The sequence below is a fragment of the Eurosta solidaginis genome, unplaced genomic scaffold, assembly GCF_040869045.1.
Source record: "Eurosta solidaginis isolate ZX-2024a unplaced genomic scaffold, ASM4086904v1 ctg00000027.1, whole genome shotgun sequence".
In the NCBI taxonomy this organism is placed as follows: Eukaryota; Metazoa; Arthropoda; class Insecta; order Diptera; family Tephritidae; genus Eurosta; species Eurosta solidaginis.
The window spans coordinates 202658-229999 of record NW_027137063.1 but is presented as its reverse complement, the minus strand read 5'-3'; the positions used below and the strand labels follow the sequence as shown (position 1 = coordinate 229999).

General features: G+C 36.2%; 1 protein-coding gene across 1 annotated transcript in view; it reads right to left on the bottom strand.

Annotated features, from left to right (window-relative positions):
- Positions 1–6: 6 nt before the first annotated feature.
- Positions 7–27342, bottom strand: part of LOC137236068 (streptococcal hemagglutinin-like) — a 67009-nt gene continuing 39673 nt past the window's right edge. Inside the window, exon 4 of the mRNA XM_067758764.1 lies at positions 7–372. Coding sequence (XP_067614865.1) covers positions 26–372 — 347 coding nt within the window. The 3' untranslated portion in view covers positions 7–25. The remainder of the gene's footprint in view (positions 373–27342) is intronic.

The following is a 27342-nucleotide window of genomic DNA, read 5'->3' as shown; positions in this document are numbered from 1 at the left end:
CTTCGTCATCTAATTCAGGCATTTATCATTGGCAATCAATTGCCATTGCTGTGACATCTTCATTATTATCATCATTGCCGGCTTGTGGTTCAGATGTTTGTGGTTCTACCGCCATGTCTTGTGTCTCATCTTCAAGCAGCTGCTCCAAGTCTTGGTGTTGTTGCTGTTGTTCATGTTCGTCTTGTTGTGGTTGTTCAATTTCTATCTGTGGTTGTTGCTCTTGTTCTTCGGCTGCTGTCATTTTTTCACCTTCAAATTCTTGCTGTTGTCTGTAGGATTGTTGTTGCTCTTGTTGTTGTTGGCATTGTGGCAGCTGAAGTACATCGTCTTCGGACAAAAGAGCGCCTATTGGCAAATGTGTCTTCATGTGTCCTGTGTGTGGAGAAAAAGCAAAAACAAAAATAAATATATGAATTTTTAGTAATTATGAAATTCAATTACAATTAGAAGAATGCATATAGACCAACAATACAAAAAAGACATACATACATATAAGACATTTAATTAAGTACGCGGGCACAAAATGTAATAGCTATTTTAATTGTTTGTATGTATGTTTGATGATCTTAAGAAAGCAGTGAGCATATTAAACTTGTTAACTATGTAATGTGCTTAATCTACAAAACTATGCATTTAGAGCAACAACTAAATATTTACGTATGCAGCGACCTTTGAAGACAAGTAGATAATAACAAGAGACCACAAGCTGATACAAGCGTGCTGGAACATATGTGCAGTGCGGTGTGCAAAAATAGCACCAAAGCTCAAAATTGCATTATTTGTTCATCACAGGATAGGGAAAAATCAATTTTTTTCCTGGGTATTTAGCCACAACAATTTTTCGAAGAGCCATTAGCACAAAAGTAGTTAGTCCGTTTTTCGAAGTTAGCCTCAGAAACTTCGGCATGTACTTTCGAATTTCATAGCTGACCCTTTTTATTTAAGATATTATAAAAAGTAAAAATGTAGGGGTCTTCGCTTTTATTCTCATTTCAAACGTTTGCATAGTTTTATTCTTTGCAAGTTTATATAACAGGTATTATACGAGTTCAAAAGTCATATCTTCGAAAATATTAAAAGCCTGAACACCAACCCAAGCAGAAAAGAACACCAACATTTATTAAGAGTTTGTACTAAATCATTATTAAAATTTATTACAAATAGTCTAATTTCGAACATCGAAAGACCATACCAATGGAGGCTAGCTTGGAAAAAAGAAAAACACTTTTATGCTTATAGTTCAGTCTCTTATGCAATTTTATGTTAGTCAATACCCAGCCGGGTAATGTATAAAGTTAAAATTATTTGTTTGATTCTAATATGTTCTTAATTTAAAAAAATAAGATTAAGTTAAGTCGAATGGCAGCTGTAGCTCACTTGGATAACATCCAACTCTGTTTTGTCATATCACACACAATCATAGTAGCATCAGTTTCAAAAACTTTGGGATACGCTACACTACAACGATCTTGTTCCAGATAACACTGATTTCTAACTTGGATATGTTCTTCGGAGATGTGCGCACCAGCGAATTTCACCCCTAAATTAAGTTGATAATTTCACTTTATTCACTGTCCATATAGCTGCATCGAAATGCGTTTGCTCCTCATAGATTAGCATTGGACAGTGTCTTTGAAAGCACTTATCACCAGGTATAACTAGTCTCATGAAACGCAATGAGAACTACTGAGCGCTTGGTGCCCAACTCTTGTCAAAAGGCTTACGACTTTGCAAGAGTTAGTCAGATAGCAAGTACAATCAGCAAGTCTAAATCTGAAACCTCAATTTCTTACTGTCGCTCGAAAACTAAGGCTGACTATTTTTCTTTGTCGATATCCGAAAGGCAGACAGAGTTGATTAGCGCTACATGACTTGCATGAGTTGACAACCAAAATGTTGTGAGTGGTTGCTTCTATGGTAACGCTGCATGTCTTGTGAAGTAGTTCGATAACTAGCTTTCTTATAGTTAACTAAAAGTAGGTTGTATAAGGTATTCCCGTTAAATATTCAGCTACTAGACAGATTATTTTTAGCAACTGCTATTTTTTTTTTGAAGGATTGCTAACTCAATAGCATAATTCTTCTAGGAGAATTCTACAATTCCCTTGCCCCTTTTTAGTGCTTTCTATGACGGAGTCTGGCTATATTTTTCCTTCAAAAACCCATTTAAAAAATGTGTTCCACCGTTTATAACCGTCACATTCGAGGAATATTCAAATACTTGACAAATATGACGAAACCCCCATATATATGTACCCAGCAAGTAGAAACACCTACAGTTATGTATCGTATTCGCGTACCAACCTAGACAGCAACACGGAGAAGTTCAGAGTTTAAATTGAGTTGATATTAAATGCCGTAAGAGGTACTTCATTTGGAAAACCCAGCTGTATTCGGGTACCTTGAGCCTTCTGACAGCTTTATCCTTCAATATAGCTATCACCCATCAGTGAAAAAGTCCACATGTTAACTCCTCGCTTGAGGATAGACATATATGTAGGTGTATAGGTTAGCAAATAAGCCAGCGCCAGCGATAAAGTTGCAATTGGTAGTGCTAAAGTGGCCTTAATCCGCAAAAATATAGCTCATATCACAAGGCGCAATGGCGAGCGCTTTGGCTATAGAAAGTAGTTCAACATCTAATTTGACGTATTTTCGGACCTTTTACGTCCAGCCGACGGAAGGTCCAGATTTAAGTCCGGGCGAGGAAACATCAAAAATGTTTAAAAAGTTGTTTCAATTAGAAAAAAGTTTTTCTAATCGGGGTCGCCCCTCGGCCGTGGTTTGTCTCGTCTCGCCAATTTGTAGGAAAAATTACATTACAAAGCAAATTATGTTAAACTCGACTTAAGCCTCCTCGGAGGTTATTTATAAAATTTTTTTTACGTACCATAGTTAACTTTATGCTTCAAACAACGTTGCCCTACTGTTTTTATTTCAAGATCAATTTTTTTTAATAGTCAAAGGAACTAAGTTTTAAGTAAAGGTTTCAAATGATATATAAACGAACTAAATTTGCAAAGAAAACTGTTTTGAATAATGGTGCTATTTTTTTGTTCACAACTGTACACATTTATGTTCGTATATGAGAATCATGACTCCAATGCGCTTAAGCTGAATGTTTCAATACTAAATATGACTCATATTTCGGATTATCTGTTATAAATTACAGATTCAGTGCTAAAAGAGCTTAAATAAAATGTGTTGAAAAGATAAGCTGTGGAATAAGGTATTGCCAACGAATTACATTCGTGAAACCAATTAGAATATGCTAATTGGCCAAATAATCTTAAATTATAAAAGACGAACGCCCTTATCTGAGATTACACATATATACATTTTTTTTGGCAGGCTTAACTGCATTTATTCTCTGCATATAAACTAACATAAAAGAACGCAAAGGTCAGAATATATATATAGGGAGTTCACAAAGTGCATTATTGATGATATTTCTAACTTCGGCTATTGAAATAGCACGGTTGTATAGCCGAACGTGTGAACATCCTGTGCTATTTGATGCACTATGCATTGTGTGTGCTATTCACCCAATTAATCGGCTTTTAGCGAAAGAGAAAATAATACAAAATATAAATAGTGTAATAAATTCATACTAGTAATTACTTCCGATTTTGCTTTTACCCAGCGGGATAGGGGGTCAGAATATACCCGCGGTAGGTATGCCTGTCGTAAGAGGCGACTAAAATACCAGATTCAAGGGCCTGTGTAGCGCAACCCTTCAGGTTGCCAGCGAAATATACAGCTTCTCCAAACCCAATTGTCAACCTCACCTATCCGCGGCGAATCCTGTTTCACTAACAGGCGAGGCTCTGACGACCCCAAGCTCCTCATGGGAGGGATGGCCTGAAGGTTTAATGTGGCCATATAAATCGTTCCCGATATGGTCGGGCTAGCACCTTAATGGTGCTGTGTTACCGGAGCGTACCGGATCTGTATCCGGCAAGGGACCATCACATCGATAATACTCCCCAAAGCCTTCGGGTAGCAACCTTATCGCTACAACAACAACAACATTTTGCTTTTGCACGAATTGTAAAAGTGATGGTAAATAAAATCAGCTGATCGTATAGCATACACAAATAGCACACTAAACATACCTTTCACAGTTGTATTGAAATAGGAATATTTGTACACGTGAAACAAAACAACAACCCTACAACTGTGCTAATACAATTAAGAATAAAGAAATACAATAAATAGTACATATTGTGAACTGCCTAAATATATTTTGATATAGCCTACTAGAATCAAATGATATTAAACAGTTTCCTTAACAACGAAACATAGTGTAGCATAACTTAACACAACTTAAAGTTGCCTACCTAAGATAAAACGTTACATAACCTGCCATCATAAGAACAAAATATAACAGCAAAATTTAACATAGCATAACATAGTAAAAAATAATGTAATATAGCAAAACGTGTCATCAAATAACATAACGTAATAATAAGACATAACATAGCATAGACAAATATAACATAAAATATCTCCGAAGGTATTCCTAATAAGCCTTCAATCAAATGAAATAGCGTAATAGTTATAACACTATACGACACATTAAGCTTAATATTACAAACCTATAACAAAAATAAAATAAAATAACTCAACATAGCAAAACATTACTTAAAATTGGTATGGTGGAAACTTCAAAAACCTCCAAGCTTTGGGAACTTTACATAATACTGAGATTGTCTATCTCTACAACAAAAACAAAACTAAGCTGTCTTCCTTTTAAATTATCTCTCACCTCCTGCCACCACGAAAAATCTAATCCTTTCCAAATAGAACTTTAACTACCAATGCATACAAAAAACAAAAATCTTTCACTAATGAATAGATGAAAGAGAAAATTCGCTAGAAAAAGAAATTAGACAAACAACAACAAAGCTACTATTTGTTAATGTGAAACTTTTTTATTTCATACGACAATTTAGGAAGCACAAACAAAAAACTGACAAAATAAAACAATGGGTGGATGGGGGAGCGCGTCATTAAGTTGATATATATTACGTAAAGCTTTTGAACGAATAAACGCTATACAAAATATGCACATTATATAATGTATACTTCAACTGAACAAAAATATTATAACCTAAGGCTTAACGTTTGCAAAGAGTTTCAACTGAATGAAACAATTTTACACATTACTTTAATTTACTGATGTCATCAGACATTTCTGACATATCACCCTATTTATGGTTGCAATAGTTGGTCCGATTCGTTATCCAGTGGGACCGTGCCAGCAATTTCTCGTGTAGAGCCCTGTGTTGCTTTGGACTTTATGCATCCGTTACAGCGGGAGACGCTGATTTTATAATTGCTGACATTCACCCCGATCTCTGTAGAGTACATATTATAGGGCTTTAAACGGTTGTGCAGCATCAGAGTGCTACTTTGGAAGAAAAGCCTCAAGAAACACCACCTCTTACTGAAGAAAAACTCCTCTTCCTGCGAATTTTTCTGTTCTCTATAACTCCTAATTACTTGTGTTCGCCACTGACTCTAAGATTCGAATCCTGAATTCAGTATGGTATTAAATTGAATGTTCAGTACTTTCGTGTTAAGAAGACAAGTTGGCCTTTTCTGGGTTAACTTGAATTTCTTACCGAATCGCACAGCTTTAATACCACTGCCAATACCAAGTTATAAAGTGTTTTAGGAACTTTTCTCAGTATAGTAGCAGACAAAACAACGTTCCCACACACAGCCTCCACCCAAAGTTGGACACCCCAGCTGGATAGGGGCTTAGAATATACCCGCGGCAGATACACCTGTCGTAAGATGTAACCAAAATACCAAATCGATTCAAGGGGTTGTGCAGCGCAACCCTTTCTTTTTGCTTGTGCTTGTTACCGGAACGTACCGGATCTGCATCCGGCAAAAGACCATCAACATCAATAACACTCCCCAAGGCCTTCGGGATGTGTCCTTATCGCTACAACAACAACGACAACACAAAGTTGAGTATACTTTATGAACCATCCTTCGTGAAAAATGTTTGTGGGTCAGCCGGATATGGTCAAAATGTTGGTATTAGCCGTGTTTTTTATACACGCACAAAAAAAACGCCTATCCCCGCTTAGATAATGCTTAGGAGACCCATCTAGCGACAGTGGTTAAATAACTAGCTACAGCCACAGGGTGAACCGAAAAGCGGAGACCCAACCCTCTGTTGGCCATAGGGTATAACATATAGCTAAATCAGTTGCGATGAATTGTGGACACACATAGAATTAGTGTAGAGGGTGAAACAAAAAAAAACATATTTCAGTTACATCTGAGTATAATGCGTATTGAAATTTAGTAGTACACATTTTATGCGCAGCAATTTCAGAGGTGTATTTAAAGTTTGACGCTTAGCAGTCCATATAAAGTTTGAGCGTGTAGACGTTTACGTGTAAAAAAAAACACGGCTATTATCACCTAGTTCAATGTAAATCCACATACCGGAAAACCGGCTCGTTATGGCCGATGTGATGGCTTCCTGAAGAAAATTATTGAGGGCACCTTCTATGCCCAAAAATGGCAGCAGTGCGAAATCTTTGCAGTCCAATGACCTATTAATGATAAATGATGTAAAGAAAGCGTTTATTGTAGGCTGGTCGTGCTTAGGCTAGAGTGATAGCACGAGCTTCTGATATAATACTTATGAAGTTTTTGTGTTTTGTACAAGCCGGGTACATGACAGCCGGTCTCACTGACTTGACGGCTTAATTTAAGACGCGTAAAACTGGTTAAAGTCCATTCCAGTTACCTATCATTGCTGATGCCCCTTATCCTCTTACGGTGCTAGTGCAGTGCTGTTATAGCAGTAAATACATCACTGCTAAACGCAGCAGCAGCGCTATCGCCATATCCCTTATTAACGCTTACGCCCTTTTTCTCAGGGTATATATTACAAAAGCGAAAACAAGTTTACATTACATAAAAGTATAATTAAGTACACGGCCATATCAATGTTTACACGCCAACTACAAAGCACGTAATTGCAGTACAAACACACATTGACCTTTGGAGTGTGATAAATGCGAAAGGAAGTAAACAGCTGCTTAAACAGGAGAGACAATTGACGAATGAGATACAACCGACAGTGAAACGACACCACAAAAAGGACTTTAGGACATTCATACATAAAAAGTGTGTATGCATTTATTTCTATGTGAATTGATTAGTGTGACAATTTGCAGCTGTAATTCAAACCGTACGCATATATGTAGGTATATATGGTAGGTATGTATGTATGTATAAATAAATCAGTTATCTTCTTCATGAATTAGTTGAATTTGCATTGTGTGCTACAATTTTGTTAATGTTGGGTGTTTGAGCGCATTTTTCAAATCAAAGATGTGTCGAATTTTGGTAATTAACCTTTAGATGAGTTTGTTTTGATAACTGCACAACAGGGTATACGAACACACATACATATATACATATGTGGAAGGTCACATAATCGATGATCACAATGTTCAGGCTTTGTGCGTATTAAAAACACATTTGTTTTCATACTTTTGTCGCAAATACGCATTATCTAGAAAATTTTCCGTGAAGATAGCTAGTAAATACGATTTTGCTTTGTTATTTTGCAACCGACTTTGTTTTACATTTGTCATTCATAATATTTACCAACCAATAAGCAAATTGATAAAGATCGTACCTTTGTTTTGTGGTACGGGATACGCAATGTGAACAATACTATGTATGTATGTACATATGTCTGTAATATAACAAACTACATTCAAAGAACATTTGACGTATCGCTGTTATACGCCAATTACACGGCTCAAGTATCCTTGTGCCAATTACCAATTTGCACAAGGATTTGCCCGGTGTGTGCACTGGTTGCGCTATTTGCGCAGAGAACTGCGCTAAAATCAAAACGATTTTGATATTTACGCATGTCTGCAAATATTGCCCATGTTTTTTTCTTCGTGTGTGGTGAATCTTACACAGTTTACCTGTGGTTTCTGATAATATAACATCAGTAATTATTGCTTAAAATGTTAATATCGAAGGCGTAAGGACCATCTGGTACATAGCTGGTAACAGGAATTCACACAAATTCAATAATACATAATAATTTTTTATACAATTAGAACACATGTTTCATTTGTTGCGCTAGTTGAAAAATGAATATTGCGCAGTGCTGCAATGAGTTGAGCTGGTTTTGCAACTAAAATATAAAAATTATAAATACAATGGACAATAAACGCTTCTGGTGCGAGTTTTTCGACTAATACTGTGAATTACCAGCACTGTGGAAAATAAATAGTGTTTTTTTTTATAGAATTAGTGCCTTTTTTATACAATTAAAACGCATGTTTCATTTGTTGCGCTACATTTAAAATGAATATTGCGCAGTGTTTTTGAGCCGTGTATGGCAAAATTTTCGTTTGCACAAATTCCGTCGTTTTATATTTGCGCATGGCTTTTGTGTCATGTATGGGCCGTCTTACAATTACAGCTGACACCTATTGCAGTTGCCTTTAACTGACACCTTGTGCCGACTCGTTGAAAAATTACTGATTCAAAATGCATTCGCACACAGATCCTTGAGAGCAAATAAATAGCTGTAATTCACAAATGCATACCACAAGAACTAATAAACTTGTGTGACGTATAGTGACAGCTGCCTTGACTAGCAATGCAGATAGAAATGTAAGGATGAGTAATTTTTTTTTCTTCTTCTTCGATATAGTAATCTTTGTAATATGCATGCAGACTGCCTACTTATTATATTGCGCTAAACAGCTGCTCACATTATGTTTGCACAACTGAAAAATTACTAACTAAACAAGTTAGTGCTTAAAGGCATAGAATTTTAAACTTTTAATATTAGACTCACGTACCATAAATAAAGAGAAAACCTAAAAAGATCGTTCAAGTAGATACGCACAAATTCGAAGAATGGTTGACAGTTCATAATTTGAGGCGTTCTACAGAAGGCAGATGGCGTCAAATCGCGTAAATACGAAGCGTAAATTAAAGGTGCACAAGGATGTGCGGAGCTTTAATTAGATAAATTTTGTTAACTAAGCAGTGTAAGCGAGAATGTGAGTAGAATTAAAAAATGAATACAAGAAAACTGAATAAAAACCAGCTTTTTATGATGAAATACACATGGGGGGTTTACAGACTATAATGCGATCCCTGTAATCATTGCAAACACAAGTGCCACTTCTCAGCTCAAATTATTTTATATAAACGACTTAAACACGTTGAACGTTGAAACCAATATCTGAAACAATGGTCGTTCTTTATAAATGGAACAGAAATAAACATAACGAGAGAAATTGTGATTATGTGACAGATCACGTTACCTCAGAACTATGTCAGATTCAATAGCAACAACTATTAAGAAACGGATAATGAAGGGACAAGACAACATCTTTACTTTTGTAGTTTACATACCAAACAATATTTGGAACATCTATGTGATGTATTCGGTGTAGCTATTTACGTCATATATGTTGAGGTTGATGCTGAAAAAGAAATAACGGACTTATACGATAAACAGCAAGGAGAAAAACTAAACTTTTGGGACCTAAATATGAAAAGAAATAAAAACAAAACGTAATATCAAGGCGAATTCAGTACCAGGTGTTGTTATCCCAACAGCTGATTGCTTCTTCTTGATTATTTTTCATACAACGCCCAAGGCGAATTCATTAAAGATGGTGTTATCCCATCAGTTGATTGCTTCTTCTTGTACAACAAATTGTCAGTTAATCGAAATCTATGAAAATTTTCTTTTGACTTGACATTCTGCTACACGGCGAGTTAGTTGAATTCGCTTTGCCACCACCGCCTTGCATAATATCAAATGAATAAGAATATTATTGACAGTTTTTATACAAAACACAAAAATTAAATGCAAAAAACGGAAGCAACAAAAAAGATATAACAAGACAACAACTAAAAAGCACAGCGTTTAGACTACTAATAACTAAATAGTTTGAAGGGACTCTACTGACAAAAAAGTGAAACAAAAGAACGGTATACAATACATACACTGCAAAATAATATAAACATTTATACAAAATGTATGGTGGACAAACTGAAAAAATAGAATCAGAAAAACTATGACAAATTCTGGCCAGGTTGCCAGCACAAGCAAAAGAAAACAAGACACAAGAGACAAACAAATTACAATCACGAACTTCTACGCGCCTGAAAAACAAAAAAATGCCTATACAAACATACAACTAAACACGAAAGCTACAGAAAAATAGCCGACATCGAGAATGGGACAGCTCGAAACATCTTTGCCATATTTTGTAAGGGCGGAGGAAAAATATCACTGAATAACTAACGGAAACCGTACTAAAAATACGCATAGGAAGAGTTCCCATTGACGTCCTCCCTCTGCGATTAAATCTTCTAATTGAAGCATGGCGTTATACTTTTTATATCGAAGGCAACTCTCGGTCATATCTCACCATCCAGTTGCTTTAAGAAACCATCGGTAAAGAATTTTTCTCAGTTTTACCAATAATGCTTTCAAATCAAGGTCAAGATCAACACATATTTTTAGTACAAAATTAGAAAGACTTGGGAAAGGATTGACGATTCAAACAACGAAAGCCCAGTGAATTCTTAAGAATGTTTCTTGTGGCGAACTTGGTAGAGGGTTCTCGCATAGGGAACGGCGTTGGAGACAGTTAAAGAACTGGTATAGCAGCAACTACCTTGCCTCAAGCTAGCGAGTCGTTGTGTTGAAATATTTCCGTGGGAGTGTTGAACTAGTTCAAATTAGTCTACAAAAAAAATGGTAGAATCCGAAAATATATGAGCAAAAGTCGACTCGAAGTTGAACCTTCGCCAGTAACGAATATTTGATAAAAACGCGATTGATCTATAAAAATACGTAAACTGTTACCAAGTTCATGTTATAATATATCCGTTTTAATGGTTGGGGCAATAATTTAGACACTTAGCAGATATTCAGAGGATATGCCTTTTATGTCTTGTGAATACTTAAGAGCAAATGGACGGAAGTTCTTGTTAATTATGCCATGAAACACAAAGTTGCCTAAACTTTCCCACACATGTTTTTTTTTTAATTTCCAACCATATGTAACGTTTGCTTTATCAATTGAAAAAACCCTTTATTATCCCCTCAATTTAGCTCTGCACTGTGGAAATGATGCATTTTTTTATTATTTGCATGGTAATCAACACTTTACTTAAAAGTCTCTGATAATATTTATTTATTGACTTTTCACGCGCATGGCATACAAAATAAAAAGTAACGACTGCACCAACAAAAACAATAAAAAACATGTTAAGAATTTCATGGAAGTTGAAAGTGGCTATACAATTATTTAACCACAGACACCGTTTGTGTCCAACTATATGACTGACTGCCTCCTGTCTATGCCTCCCGTCTATGCCTTCATCAACCGCTCATCATCATCATCAGCAACAGCAGCAGCATCGTGCAGCACCACCGGTGTACACATCAGTGCATCTGTTCAACGCTGCCAGTTAGTCAAATCATCTAACTGACAATGTCAAGGTACAGACAGTAATGAGTTAAAACCATAAAATAAAAAATGAAATAAAATAAGAGTGAAAACAAGTCAAAGCATAGCCTTAAGAAAAAGTTAGCTCTTTGTACTAGCTATGCTAAAGTTCATCGTTATTAACATCATTCTGCACATCGTCTACAACTTTGTCTTTACTACAGCTGACCATTTGTCCATTTGGCTCTTTGTATGTGCGTAGTGCATTTTGTTTGCTGCGGTTTTTGTTTGTCAGTTTACTTATAATAGTGCATATGAACAATATATGAATGCTTGAATTGTTGCTTAAAAAGGTACTTACAAACAGCATATTTTAAATTTAAGTGGAGTAAATACCATATTTCTATTTGTATGTAAACATATTGATATAATGTACATACATATTGTAACGAATATTAGCAGCACTGAGCGATGCTATCGTCTCTAAGCCGATGCTAAGCAGTGACGTGAATTCACATCAATAATTCAATCGTTATGTATCTACATAAACGAAACAATAATTGCGTCTACACATATGTACCATGTACGTATACGAGCAGCGGAGAGTCAAAGCACAAACACATGCATATATCTGAGATACTCCTATAAGTATGCAATGAGAAAAACTATAAAATTGTGCAATTGTAGTTACAGCTGAGAAGTTTGAGAGCTGTTGGACTAGTAGATTCTGTAAGCGCCTAGAAGATGCGAAGGTTGAAATCAAAGAGTATAAAAGGCGGCAATTGTAGAGGCGCTGGAGTTCAGTTTGATTTGAGATTTCGATTAAGACGCTATCTAGCGAGCAAGAGCAGTATTATTTTGAATAGTAGAGTTTCATTTGAGCTATCAATCAGTTTGGTTATTAAGCAAGCTATTCGTTGCACAGTTTGAGCGTTATTGTGAAGTACTTTAATAAAGGCCATTTTGCATTATTACATATTGGAGTTATTTATTCAACAGTTTAGTGATTCGAACTTAGCAGAAGGGCAAATAAGAGGATTTGCAAGTAAATTCGTTACAATATATTAGGGTGAATAAGTAATATAGCCTTACTTTACAGTTGAGCAGAGCTCACAGAGTATATTAAGTTTGATTGGATAACGGTTGGTTGTACATATATAAAGGAATCGAGATAGATATAGACTTCCATATATCAAAATAATCAGGATCGAAAAAAAATTTGATTGAGCCATGTCCGTCCGTCCGTTAACACGATAGCTTGAGTAAATTTTGAGGTATCTTGATGAAATTTGGTATGTAGATTCCTGAGCACTCATCTCAGATAGCTGTTTAAAATGAACGATATCGGACTATAACCACGCCCACTTTTTCGATATCGAAAAACCGAAAAAGTGCGATAATTCATTACAAAAGACAGATAAAGCGACGAAGCTTGGTAGATGAGTTGAACTTATGACGCAGAATAGAAAATTAGTAAAATTTTGGACAATGGGCGTGGCACCGCCCACTTTTAAAAGAAGGTAATTTAGAAGTTTTGCAAGCTGTAATTTGGCAGTCGTTGAAGATATCATGATGAACTTTGGCAGGAACGTTACTGCTATTACTATATGTACGCTCAATAAAAATTAGCAAAATCGGAGAAGGACCACGCCTACTTTTAAAAAAAAATTTTTTTTAAAGTAAAATTTTAACAAAAAATTTAATATCTTTACAGTATATAAGTAAATTATGTCAACATTCAACTCCAGTAATGATATGGTGCAACAAAATACAAAAATAAAAGAAGATTTCAAAATGGGCGTGGCTCCGCCCTTTTTCATTTAATTTGTCTAGGATACTTTTAACGCCATAATTCGAACAAAAACTAACCAATCCTTTTGAAATTTGGTAGGGGCATAGATTTTATAACGTTAACTGTTTTCTGTGAAAATGGGCGAAATCGGTTGATGCCACGCCCAGTTTTTATACACAGTCGTCCGTCTGTCCTTCCGCATGGCCGTTAACACGATAACTTGAGCAAAAATCGGCATATCTTTAATGAACTTAGTTCACGTGCTTACTTGAACTCACTTTATCTTGGTATGAAAAATGAACGAAATCCGACTATGACCACGCCCACTTTTTCGATATCGAAAATTACGAAAAATGAAAAAAATGCCATAATTCTATACCAAATACGAAAAAAGGGATGAAACATGGTAAGGTAATTGGATTGTTTTATTGACGCGAAATATAACTTTAGAAAAACTTTATAAAATGGTTGTGACACCTACCATATTAAGTAGAAGAAAATTGAAAAAGTTCTGCAGGGCGAAATAAAAAACCCTTAAAATATTGGCAGGTACTACATATATAAATAAATTAGCGGTATCCAACAGATGATATTCTGGGTCACCCTGGTCCACATTTTGGTCGATATCTGGAAAATGCCTTCACATATACAACTACCACCACTCCCTTTTAAAACCCTCATTAATACCTTTAATTTGATACCCATATCGTACAAACACATTCTAGAGTCACCCCTGGTCCACCTTTATGGCGATATTTCGAAACGGCATCCACCTATAGAACTAAGGCCCACTCCCTTTTAAAATACTCATTAGCACCATTCGTTTGATGCCCATATTGAACAAACAAATTCTAAAGTCACCCCTGGTCCACCTTTATGGCGATATCTCGAAAAGGCGAACACCTATAGAACGAAGGCCCACTCCCTTTTAAAAATACTCATTAACACCTTTCATTTGATACCCATATAGTACAAACAAAGTCTAGAGTCACCCCTGGTTCACCTTTATTGCGATACCTCGAAAAGGCGTCCACCTATAGAACTAAGGCCCACTCCCTTTTAAAATACTCATTAACACCTTTCTTTTGATACCCATATTGTACAAACAAATTCTAGGGTCACCCCTGGTCCACCTTTATGGCGATATCTCGAAACGGCGTCCACCTATGGAACTAAGGATTACTCCCTTTTAAAATACTCATTAACACCTTTCATTTGATATCCATATCGTACAAGCGCATTCTAGAGTCACCCCTGATGCACCTTTATGGCGATATTTCGAAAAGGCGACCACCTATACAACAACCACCACTCCCTTTTAAAACCCTCATTAATACCTATAATTTGATACCCATATCGTACAAACACATTCTAGAGTCACCCCTGGTCCACCTTTGTGGCGATATCTCGAAACGGCGTCCACCTATGGAACTAAGGATTACTCCCTTTTAAAATACTCATTAACACCTTTCATTTGATACCCATATCGTACAAACGCATTCTAGAGTCAACCCTGATCCACCTTTATGGCTATATCCGTAAATGGCGTCTACCTATAGAACTATGGCCCACTCCCTCATAAAATACTCTTTAATGCCTTTCATTTGATACACATGTCATACAAACATATTCCAGGTTTTCCCTCGGTTCATTTTCCTACATGGTTATTTTCCCTTATGTTGTCACCATAGCTCTCAACTGAGTATGTAATGTTCGGTTACACCCGAACTTAACCTTCCTTACTTGTCTTAACTGCATTATGTAACTTAAGCTGTGTTTTTTTTACATCTATAGGAGTTTACGCTTAAACTTTATATGGACTGCTAAGCGTCAAACTTTAAGTACTCTTCTGAAATTGCTGCGCATAAAATTAGTACTACTAAATTTCAATACGCATTATACTTAGATGTAACTGAAATATGTGTCTATGTTTCACCTCAACACTAATTCTATGTATCACCTCTAAAAATGGTGTGTATCCACCATTGATCGCAAGCGATTCAGCTATATGTTATACACTATGGCCACCAGAGGTTTGTGTCTCCGATTTTAGGTACACCCTGTTCTGTAGCTAGTTATTTAACAACTGCCGATAGATGGGCCTCCTAAGCATTATCTAAGGGAGGATAAGCGTCTTTTTTACGCGCAGACGTAAACGTATACGCGTGTAAAAAAAACACGGCTTTAGTATATCTTAAAATGATATCTGCAGAGATCGAAGAAGTCCAAAATATCAGCTCTGAAAGAGTTTGCCCATTTGCTGCTGTCACACGAATGATATACGAATCTTCCGCATGGGCAAGGTACCTAATCAAGCCCAAAATAATTTACTTTGTAGTTTGTGTTTGCCTTGCCCATGCGGAAGATTCGTATATCATTCGTGTGACAGCAGCAAATGGGCAAACTCTTTTAGAGCTGATATTTTGGACTTCTTCGATCTCTGCCGCAGTGCTGTCAAAAAGGGAAATCTAATTCCTTAGGATGGAAAAGAGGTTGAAGCTCCGAAAAAGTCAATTATTTTTTAAACAACTTTCATTCACAACATCATTATATTATAGTTCTTTTAAATTAGAAACATAATCAAGTTAACCGTAGTTCACGACATAGTTAAGAATCAATTATCACCGAAATGTGGTTCGATCTCAAAATGTATGGAAAATTTGACGTAGTTCGGCACTTAGTTGGAGTTCGAATGACGAATGGGAGATTGAACTACTAAATGTTACGTGTGGACACTGTATTAAACTATTGCCAAAATACAATGACCTCAAATCAATGATTTGTTTGCAAATATTAAATTTGGCCGTCTAAGATAAATTTTTCACAATGAAGTTGCGAAACATCGCTATTGATAGTTTCCACAGCTGACATACAATCGTGTGGCCACGAAGCCTCTGGTGGGAGTGTGAACGGTGCAGTGAAATAACTCCTAAATGCAATAACTCCCAACAAAAAACTGAAATAACTCCCAAATATTTTCCATACAAATTGGGACTTATTTCATTATGAAATAGCTCCCAATTCATTGGGACTTATTTCATAATTTTTGCTGGTAATTATTTCATAATGAAATAAGTCCCAAATGAAATAATCCCCAATAAAATTTCTTTGGGAGTTATTTCATAATTTTTTGAGATTGCGAGTTATTTCATTTTTATTGGGACTTACTTCATTGTTTGTAATTCAGGCATTGAGAGTTATTTCATTTTTGTTGGGAGTTATTTCATTTTCTTTAAAATACAATTTTATCAAATTTTGACGTTCTTCTACAGTTTCTATGGGTCGGCTATACATTAAGGGACCAACTGGTTTTATTCGTAAACCAAAGTGGTTTGAACTTTGAAATTTTGCACATAGGTTCTCAGGCAGTTCCCCAACGAGAATCAGTAAGTAATTTTTAATTATTATTAACAATTTACTAGTAATTAGTAGTTAAAGTTACCATGGTATAACTATCACTTTTTATCTACATACGAACACTTTCACAAGAATTTCATACATAAGTACACTTTATAATGTTTATAAAACCACAATCAACTATTTGTTTAAATTTGCGTATTATTGTAAAATTTAATGATTTATTTGTTTACTTTCCGCGAACACAAGCATACAGCCATTTTATCTAGTTCACTGCTTGCTTGGTGGTACCAGATGCTTTAAATTGTTCCAACTAATGAAAAACTTTTAAATAGTACCAACGAGGAAAATGGACCTTTTTCATTCAACGCTATTTATTTATTTTACAAAAAAATAGAAAATTTGGAATAAAAATCGCGCGATGCACAATAATTCTGCGTAGTACACCCTTCTGCGTAGTACACCCTTCTGCGTAGAAGGACATCACCGTGGCAGTAGCCACGGTTATACCACACACCCGGACTTGGCACGGCGTAGCCCAGGGTTATTTTTTATAAGCGCGGCCGAAGGCCACCTATGCAGAAAAGTGTTCTACGCAGACTTGTTCCTTTTATTTTTTACTTTTAATAAGTTATGTTAATTTCATAAAAAAATGCGATTTTTTTAAATAAATTACGTTTACTTCGACGATACTATTCAAGTTTTCTTGTAATTGTAATTTTTACATATGTACATAATAGTTTGCTGTATTTTTCAAATCTCATTGTAAGTGATTATATAGTATAAAGATACCATTTCAAATTTTGATTTGGGATTTATTTCATTTTTTGGGACTTATTTCATTGGGAGTTATTTCATGGGAGTTATTTCATTTGGGAATTATTTCACTGCCCCGTGTGAACTAGTATCTTAAAACACGAAACCTCTGGTGGGAATATAAACTAGTATCTTCAAACAGGGTCGAGAACTAGCACCTACTGCCGCGGCAAAGGTTGATTTCATACCGCCGAAGCTTTCATCTCACTTTACTTATATTTGGATATAACAGGACCGCCTAGCGTAAAGAAAACGGGGGCAATACCAAAGCCTTTGCGGCGCTCCAATGCGATCATCGTCATATACAATTCCGCAATTAAGGCACTTCTTTTCAGTGCCAGTACAACGGCTTATCTCTGTTTGAAAAGCCAACTGGCAGGGTCATAAGTTAACTAAGGACCTCTTGCAGAACGGCAAGTTAATTTTTTTTAGCTCAGAGTAAATTAAAAAAATTTGTAAAAAATGTATGAGTTTAAGCCCTCATTCAGGTTAACTCTGACTTAAAAAATTAGCTTGCCGTTCTGCAAGTGACCCTTAGGTGTAGCTTGAATTCGCACTAAAAAACCGAGCCTAAAGCCCGATTTAAAGTTGACATAGTCATAACGCCATAGCCATAATCATATTTTTACTTATCCATATCAAATTGGCATCAGTTATTGGTGCCTTAACCTAAAAAACGTGAAAATTTCATAAAAATTAAGAAAGCGCAAAAAATTACAAACATATGCCACAAAAAATAAGTCTCTTAGTCGAAACGTATCCAAAACAATAAATAAAATATACAAAAGCTAATATAAATTCTCCAACTCAAATATTTTTAGGTTATGGATATGGCGAAAAATCAAAAACCAATTGGATGGCTATGGTATGGTTATGGCTTTAGCATTATGGCATGGCACCATTAATCGATTACATTGATTTCCATAAGGTTGGTGCGATCAGCTGTTTTATCTGGTTATGGTTAGGTCACCATTATCTGGCCCTAAAGGCAGTTTTTTCTTGTGTAAAAAATTTACGCTAGTCTAGATTACTAGTTGTATAATTCCTATTTAATTCCCTGCGTTTATAAGGAGATTAAAGCAAATTAAGGCACATCCATAAGTACTTGAGTATGTAGAGTACATTTGTATTTATAGTGCATATGTACATATTTGTTATTGCAAAAGCATGTATTCTCCTTGGTCTATTTGAGTGCACATTTATTTATTTATTTTGCCAAGCATATGGTGGCAGCAGGTGGTGGTGCAAGGTATTCAGCAAAGTTAAGTATGAAAAATAAAATTATTTTAATTAAATAAATACTTCAAAAATTTTAACAAAGATGCGCTTAGCCATAGAAAATTGTATGTAGACGTAAATATAGATGACTTAGAAACTAAGCAATTAGTATGCTATATGTGTATGTACGTGTGTGCGTGAATGTGGTGCAGTAATGTGAACAGTGATGTGCGTAGAAATAGAAACGGTGCTATCAAAGGAAAACATATTGCAAAACGATAACCCTGCGTTGACTTCATAAAAGCAAGAGTTAAGCTATACACTGTGACGACCGTAATACGCCCCCAGCGGGTTAGGGGGTCAGAATATACCCGTGGTAGGTATGCCTGTCGTAAGAGGCGACTAAAATACCAGATTCAAGCGGCTGTGTAGCGTAACCCTTCAGGTTTCCAGCGCAATATATATGTAGCTTCTCCATAACCTAATAGTCAACCTCACCTATCCGAGGCTCTGGCGACCCCAAGTTTCTCATGGAACTTGTGGGTGGGGAGGGAGGGATGGCCTGAAGGTTTAATGCGGCCACAAAAATCGTTCCCGAGATGGCCGGGCTAGCACCTTAATGGTGCTCTATTACCGGAGTGTGCCGGATCTGTATCCGGCAAAGGACCATCATATCGATAACACTCCCCAAAGCCTTCGGGGAGCAACCTTATCGCTACAACAAAAACAACGACCGTAATACCCAACGAATGGGTTCAATTGTCTACTTTTACACGGCGATGTCGATGACGGTAGCCAGTGCATTATTTCGCAACTCATTGTCAAGCGGTTCTATAGCAGACTATTCTAATTTAGTATCGCTTTTGCAAGATATCAATCAGTTTTAGATCGGGAATTCTGATTATGGAAAAGCAATTATCGATTGTCGATACTCCGAAGTATTTCATAACCGGTGCAGATATGTAGAGAGTTACGAAATGTCTAACTCTAGGACTGTCACTTTTTAGGACTGATGCGTAATTTTACTGCATATTTGAGGGAATGCAAGGCATTTCTTTCAGTAAGTGTGAAAAGCACTGCGCATCCGTAGACGGTGTCAGAAAGTCACCTTTCTTTAAAGTAATTTTAAAAAAGTTAAAAAATTTCTTTCTCGTAAAATGATTTCAATTTTCAAAAGTTTATACCTTGAAGTGCATGTAGAGTGCAGTTCTTTTGAAATACATATAAAATAAAGTACTTCGAAAGTAAATGTACCGAACAGTACTATAGAAGCACACAAAAAGAACAATAATTTAGAAGTACATATACAGTATAATACTTAGAAAGTATCCAGGTTTTGTTGTTGTAGCAGTGCTTCGCTCTATTCAAAAGGTGCAATCGCTCACAAATTGACATCAATATCCTCGAACGGGAGTCCAAGGAAGCTTGCAGCTTCAACAGGGTAGAACTATAGGGATTAGGGTGCTACAGGCGTTGGTTCCACATTGCAATTGAAAAGATGGTTGGTATCATGTGCGCACACGTTACAAGCGGGACATAAATTGGGCACACTGGGGTTGATTCTGTATAAGTTTAACCTATTATAGTATCCAAATCGAAATTGAGCCAGAGTGACGCGCGTCTCGCTGGGGAGTTTGCTTACATCAAATACAAGTTTAGGGTATTTGTCTTTGAAAACGGGGTTCACCGGGAAATTGTTGGCATAGTAATTTTACGACTTTTTGTGAATGTCACTGATTATCTGTTTGTGCTTCTTTTTCTTCATATGGCTGACTTCTTAAGTGCCGAATAGTTTCATAGTGCTTAGTGGGGTACAAACGGGTATCGTTAGACTCGACGATCGTGAGGAAATAAAACAGTATTATTTAAGCTCTAAAAGAATGTGTATTAATATCATACTCCCGTCTTCCAGGGTGTACGGTGCAACAGCGCGTTTCCTTGCAACTTTGACTTGCCTTGAAGCATGCCGGATATTCTTCTACAGATTTGTCTATATATTGTTACGAATATTAGCAACACTAGTACCTCTAAGCGATGCTAAGCAGTGATTTGTATGCACATCAATAGATCAATCATTATGTCTACACATATGTACGTACACGCAGAAGTGTCGCTCACAAATACACGCGCATATGAGAAGCTATACACGTGCATCTGTAGTTATAATTTTTTAGTAGTAACTAAGTAAATTCTGGAGTATTGAGTACTAGGTACAAATATCAGAGCCTGGATTGCACTAGCAGGTTTGCCAAATTTATTAATACCAGGATAATGGTGCTATTTTAATGCACATCACTGTATGTATAAAAGTGATTTTAAGTATGCATGTGTGTAAGATTGTGCATGTGTGTAAGATTGTGCATGAGTGTATGTGTGTGTGTATAAATATAAAAAAATTGTATTACGTATAATATATTTTACCCAGAAGGCGACTATAATGCATAAACGCAGCATCGCAGAAGTCACATTTGTAAAAACGTTCACCAGTATGTAGGCGCTTATGCTTGCGCAGATCTTTGTTGAGGTAAAATTTTCGTTTGCATACATCGCATTCAACGCTCGGCGCTATAAAGCATATTAAAATTTTGCAAAAAAGTTCGAAAATATTTTGGTTTGGAATTGGTAAAAGAATAAAGGCAAAAGATTAAATGGTTGTTTAAACTTTATTTGTTTAATTTGGCTGGGGTTAATTTTTGTTTATTTAAATTTTTAATTATAAAAGTTTTAAATGAAATGAATTTAAAAAAAATTTTGTTTATTTACTTTTTCGAAAGTTTCATTCTTTTAATTTTTGTAAATTTTGAGATCGATATTATAAAACATAAAATATTTACATTTCGATTCAAGTGGATTTTTTTACAGACCGACAACCAATTTTAATTAATAAGGGTTAAATAATGATCATTCTGATTATATTTTTCTTTCTGGTTTAGCTGCTTTGTCATTTGGGTTTAATATTTGAATTTATGTGTGTTTTAGTTGCCTTTTCAAATTTTTAAAGTTTAATTAGTAATGTTTAAATTTGTGTTAAATATTTTTTAAGTCTAACAACTATTTTATTTAGTCTATTCTTAAATTATTAAAAGATTTTATATTTTTGAAATTTTTCATTGAAATACGTACTGCAATTTGTTGTTGTTTATATTTTTAGTTCCTTTTTTTAATGTTTTATATATAAAAAGTGTTTTGTTTTTAAGAAGCGGTTTCGATTTCTTTAATGTTGTTTGTTGTTTTTGTAGCATAATTTCGCTTTTACGTCATAAATATTTAAAATTTTTTAAATAATTTATAAAAAATTATTGAAAAACCAAAAAAAAAAAATACTTATGTAGCTTCAAATAAATTTAAATTAACTTCTACAATCTAAGATTTAGTATTTGAACTATTATTTATGCAAGTTAATTCAATAATTTTTTTATTGCGAATAAAAAAAATTCAAACTTAAAAACTAAAAACAAATAAAGGCAAACACAATTTCAAATGACTAAATGTAAATATACTTTTGTTTAAAATCAGGGCATAAATAAGAAAATATTACATAGCCTTAAATAAATTAAATCCAATTTAGCTATTTGGTTTCTTTCGTAAGTTAAGAAACCAAAATTTTTTCAATTACGGAAAAAAACTATATAATATTAAATTACTAAAAGTAAGGTTAGGTTGAACTGGCTGGTCCGTGGGGACCTTACATAGATTGAATGAGTCCGTAGTGTTACCAGAAGTTTGTTTAACGACCAAACTGAAAAACCCTTCCAAAAACCAGAATCTATGTTATAAAATTGCCAATAGCTGTGCTCGATCGTTTTCTCCTCCAAACTGCACTTCATACATCTGCTACCACTAACTAGACCTAATTTGAACGCATGTCATGCCAGAAAGCAATGTCCACTCAGAATGCCTGTCATAACCTTACAGTCCTCTCTTTATAATGATAATAGTAACTTTGTTAGTCCAAGGATTTAAGACCTGCACATGATCTTCGGCGATGTCTGCGGTGCAAGCTTTGAGAGATGCGCCCTATTTAACTAGCTCGCCACTTTTTTTATTCACATCTATTCCTATGTGCCCTGGAACCCTATCCCGATTCTTTCTGGGGATTGCTTACACTCTAGCACACATTTAGACCTTGTGCTATGCGACATTAATGACTTAATTTCTCTGCTTGGCGACTGCAGTTTCAGCTATTCACTTCCAGTGTTTCGACTGTTTTATTCCGGATTAGCGCAGTCCCTCCTTCTATTACTTTGACACCATCAGTGTAAACGTGTATCACCTCATCCGCCATTTTGGCACCCTTGCACCAACCATCCACCACTATTGTGGATCTAAGATCCCCTTCACAGCACACAAGTACGGAATAAGGTCGCCTGTTAGCTACACTACTACGGCAGTACGGTTCTGCCCCCAGGCTGTCCCGAGGCATTGAGTCACGTTTCAGTTGTTAAAACTATGTTTTTCGCCACCAGGTCTACAGGTGGAATGAGCAGAATGCCATACAGCGCGGCCGTCGGCGTCGTTTTCAGAGCTCCCTTAATGCGAAGCATTGATAGTCTGCATACCCTCCTCTAATTTTTTGAGGTATATTCTTTTTTGTTTGGCTTTCCACCAAACATGGACTACATTTTATAGGATAAGCTGCACAATCGCTGTAAATACCCAATGCGAGAGAGAAGGCGAAAATCCCCACGTACATTCCAGCATTCATTTGCATACATAAGATGCCATCGAGGCCTTCTTCACTCTTTCCTCCACGTTGTGCCTCTATGAGAACTTACTGTCTAGAATGATTTCTAGATACGTGGTACAAGGTGTCTCCTGCAGGGTTACCCCTCTTAGCTCAGGCTCAATTCGGGACCTTATACGTCTCAGTAATCAGGTCCATGTCTTTCTTTCCCGCATTGCGGTCAATCAGACATTACATTCGCAGGTATGTATCTCCCAAAGCCCCGATCCATCAACAAGCTAATTGTTGGAAGGCACTTTCCACTTATAACACCGTCATCTGCGCACGCCGTAAGTTAAACGTGTCTTATCGAACCGCATTAGCAGTTGGCCCATGACCAGCGTCCACAAGGGGAACATTATTAATTCTATTTTGCCTTTCTGCTTTAATTGTACCCTCTTTGATATGCAAAAGTTTAAAAATTCCACTCAGATAAAAAAATTTATTTATATTATGTAGATTAACTTCCAAGCCGTTTGTTCTAAATTGAATTAAATATTTGATTTCTAAATCAATTAAGTCGTACTAGTAATTAAATTATAACAGGTTTCTTTTGCAAACAGGTTAGCTGTCATATGTTTAAACCTATGATGAGTCAGGTGTTCACAACAGCACGTTCACAAGCCTAATTATTAGTTAGTTTAAACGAACTAAAAAAATTATGTAAATTAAAACACGCATAAAAGAGTCGATTATTGAAAAACAAATTCAAAACTTAAATAACAAATGCATGCAGCAATAATGGTAGCAGAAACCGGAAGACAGGGAATTCCTTGAACTAGTGGTGCACATTCTGCGCAGTTAAATTCATGTGAGAACGCTGTGTAGGTGACAAGTTCACTGTTATCACACGCACACTTTGTAGTAATAAGTGTGAACAGCACAATGTTATTTCCGACACTGAGACAGTGATTGGCACTACTTTGAAACATAGGTCTCATTATCTATTGCGAAACGAGCGCTCGTTTTGCCTCGTGTCTTTGCAACATATCACTGAACACATGATTTCGGTTTACTCTTTGACATAACGTAATGAACGAACGAAAATGGGGAGAATACCATTGCTAGACGAAACCCCTATGAGACGATTCGTTCGTCGAAACTATTGTTCTCAATATAGAATGATGCCCTGTGACTGTGTTGGTTTGGCACCAGGTGTTCAAAGGCATTTTAAGTTTTTATTTGATGGGAGCGGAAACATGAAATCTGTGTATTTGGGAAGGTATCTTGCATAAACTTGTAGACAAGGTCTTAGACCTAGTTTAAATATAACGAGATTATCTTCATTTTCATACTTAACTTCTAAGCGGCAAATAAGTAACTAGATATCCCATACAAATGTTCAATAATCGGAAATACGAACAAATTTTAGAGATACCAATTTCTTTTTCTGGACTTAGAACCATCTCAAGGATGTCATCTCCAGATGAAAGCACAAAATAAAAGAGAGACAAGCAAATTTGACAGCCAATAATCTTGTTCCGAAGGATAGGACATACATATGTGAACGAGTAGATTAATAACTGTGAATTTATTGTAGATTCGTGCATGTGTAAACATGGTCTTAGGTTCGATATACCTGCTGATAGTTCATAATGTAAGATTCTGAATTATTTCTCGTAACTCCAGAAACTGAACTGTGTATTTGTGCCACTATATTGCAATGTTTAGGATTGTGTTTCCTTACAATCTAAAAATATTTTTACAAAACTGGCTATTTACTTTCCAGTAACCCCCCGTTGTAGTGTGCGTTTGATTAGAAATAACTAGAAAGGGATAGGGAGCAACTTGAATTACAAAACTCCAAAGCGATCACCGCCGCCAAGAGGAATAAGGAATGCTCGTTAGAGCTACTTCAGATACCGCACCTAGTCAGATAAGCATAAGGGTCCCCCTTAACTTGATATACACAAAAGCGGTTAACACCTTCGCTGGGTCGCACCCGGTGAACCACGTTATCAATATACGCTATCCAACCCTTGCAGAACATGAAAACAGACTATCAAGACGAGAAACGAGTTACTCTGGCTAAACTTCGTTCTGAATACTGTAACAGGTTAAACTCTTACTTGTTCAGAATGAAGCCCGGCATACGTAATGTATGCCACGCATGCGATGTGTTCCCAAATGACACCAACCATAATTTCAATTGTAATGTGGAACCTGCAACACTAACAGAAGGTTCGTTATAGTCCAACCTAAGAGGCCTTTGATGACAATTTGTGAGTGATCGCACTTATTAAATGAGGCGAATCACTGTTAACACAACAGCAGGCAGCACACTTCATGTACACTTAGGAGGTGTTTGACAACCTACAATTATATACTTAAAACAAAGTTTTAAAATTTACATATTTAAAGGGCTGCTATATTGCGTTCAAAATGATGGCGAAACATGTTACAGAGTTCGTAAGAAAACAAACAGTTACTGTATGAGTAATGTTTTGATTCTTTATGCTCTTCTTTTGCATTGCTTCTAATGGTAACCTTAAGTGAATGTGTTAGAGCAAAGAGCCGTGCACACCATTTGTCAGATGTGTTAATTTATGCATAATCATATCTCACGCATGTAAAAATGTTTGTTTGAAAGCAAAATATCTTTGAAGAAAAAGTAAGGATAAGTTGAAGTGGCCGTCATTTGATGGGCAGGCATTTGAGATAAACGAGATGCGTTGTCTGCCACAAGAAAGGTAAATAATTCGAGTGAAATCAATTTGATTACTGTTTTGTAACATGTTTCCAAAGTATAATAAGACCGCCGCATAAGAAGGTTACGTGGGCGGCTGAATGGGTTCTCTTCAGATTGTGTCACTTCATCTCACGCACCGGCGTTAACACACACAACACTGCTCCCAAGTCCGACTATCTACGGGCAGGCTAAAACGGGCGAGCTCAGAAACTATGCAGGTGGGAATATCTCTGCAAAACGAAAGGAGAAACATTACAAATCCTAAACTCGGTGCAGATTTGTGCTATTTTCCAGTGTGATCTGAAAGTGTACAACTTATTAGTGGCTAATGCTTTTGACTTAAGTGTGAGGAAGATAAACAGACACAGTTTGGAATCTAGGAAAATGGAGCGAAAATAAACAAACGAAGAAGTGCTATTGTGGGAACACTAAAAAATGTGTAGCGTACACCGGCACCCATTTTTACTCAACTATTAGGTACACAGATTAAACTCGACTGAAGGTTAGTTTTGCACAAAATACTAATTGTTGTTTATTTTAAGCTGGCAGTTCCTAGGCTTCGGTTAATCTGCATAATCTTAAGAGTTTCAAGAAATTTCTATCACTCACTCACTCCTCCTCTCTTCTTTTTCTCCTCGTATTTTTTACATCCTTTCCAACCGGAAAAGTTCTCTCTGTCCTCATCTCTTTTGCTGCTTTTCTCACATGTGCTATCTCTGTCAAACTCCCTTTTAACTTTGTCTTTTCGCGATTTCTGAATGTAATCCGATTAAATGTTTTAAAAATGCACATTTTTCTTAACCGCGAGAAACCCCAAGCACTGAGACCAGCTCTGAAACATCTGAATCTCGAGTTGAACATTTCAGCCCGGTAACCTTGCTCACACTATATGCTTTTACGTCTCTCTCTTCCTCTCGCTATACGCCAGCAACCTCCCATTATCTCTTCATCTTCGTTCTCCCACACTTCCTCAATCCATAAATATGACTTTTTGAGTGGGTCGGGCTTTTCTCTGCTTTCAATTAAAGCATCAAACTTATGAAGAACCTGCACGCCAAATTTCTATAAAATGAGTGCACGCAACTCGCGTCCATCTAGAATATGCATCTTTTTTGTATTTGGTTTATAAACACCACACCACAAGATCACACGCGCCTCACCTCATTATATATATTTAAGTAGTGTTTCAGTAAGTTCAAAAGCATACGCCACTTAAGGCTGTACGGAAGGAAGAAAGCAAAAAAAAGCGATAATAAATTATAAA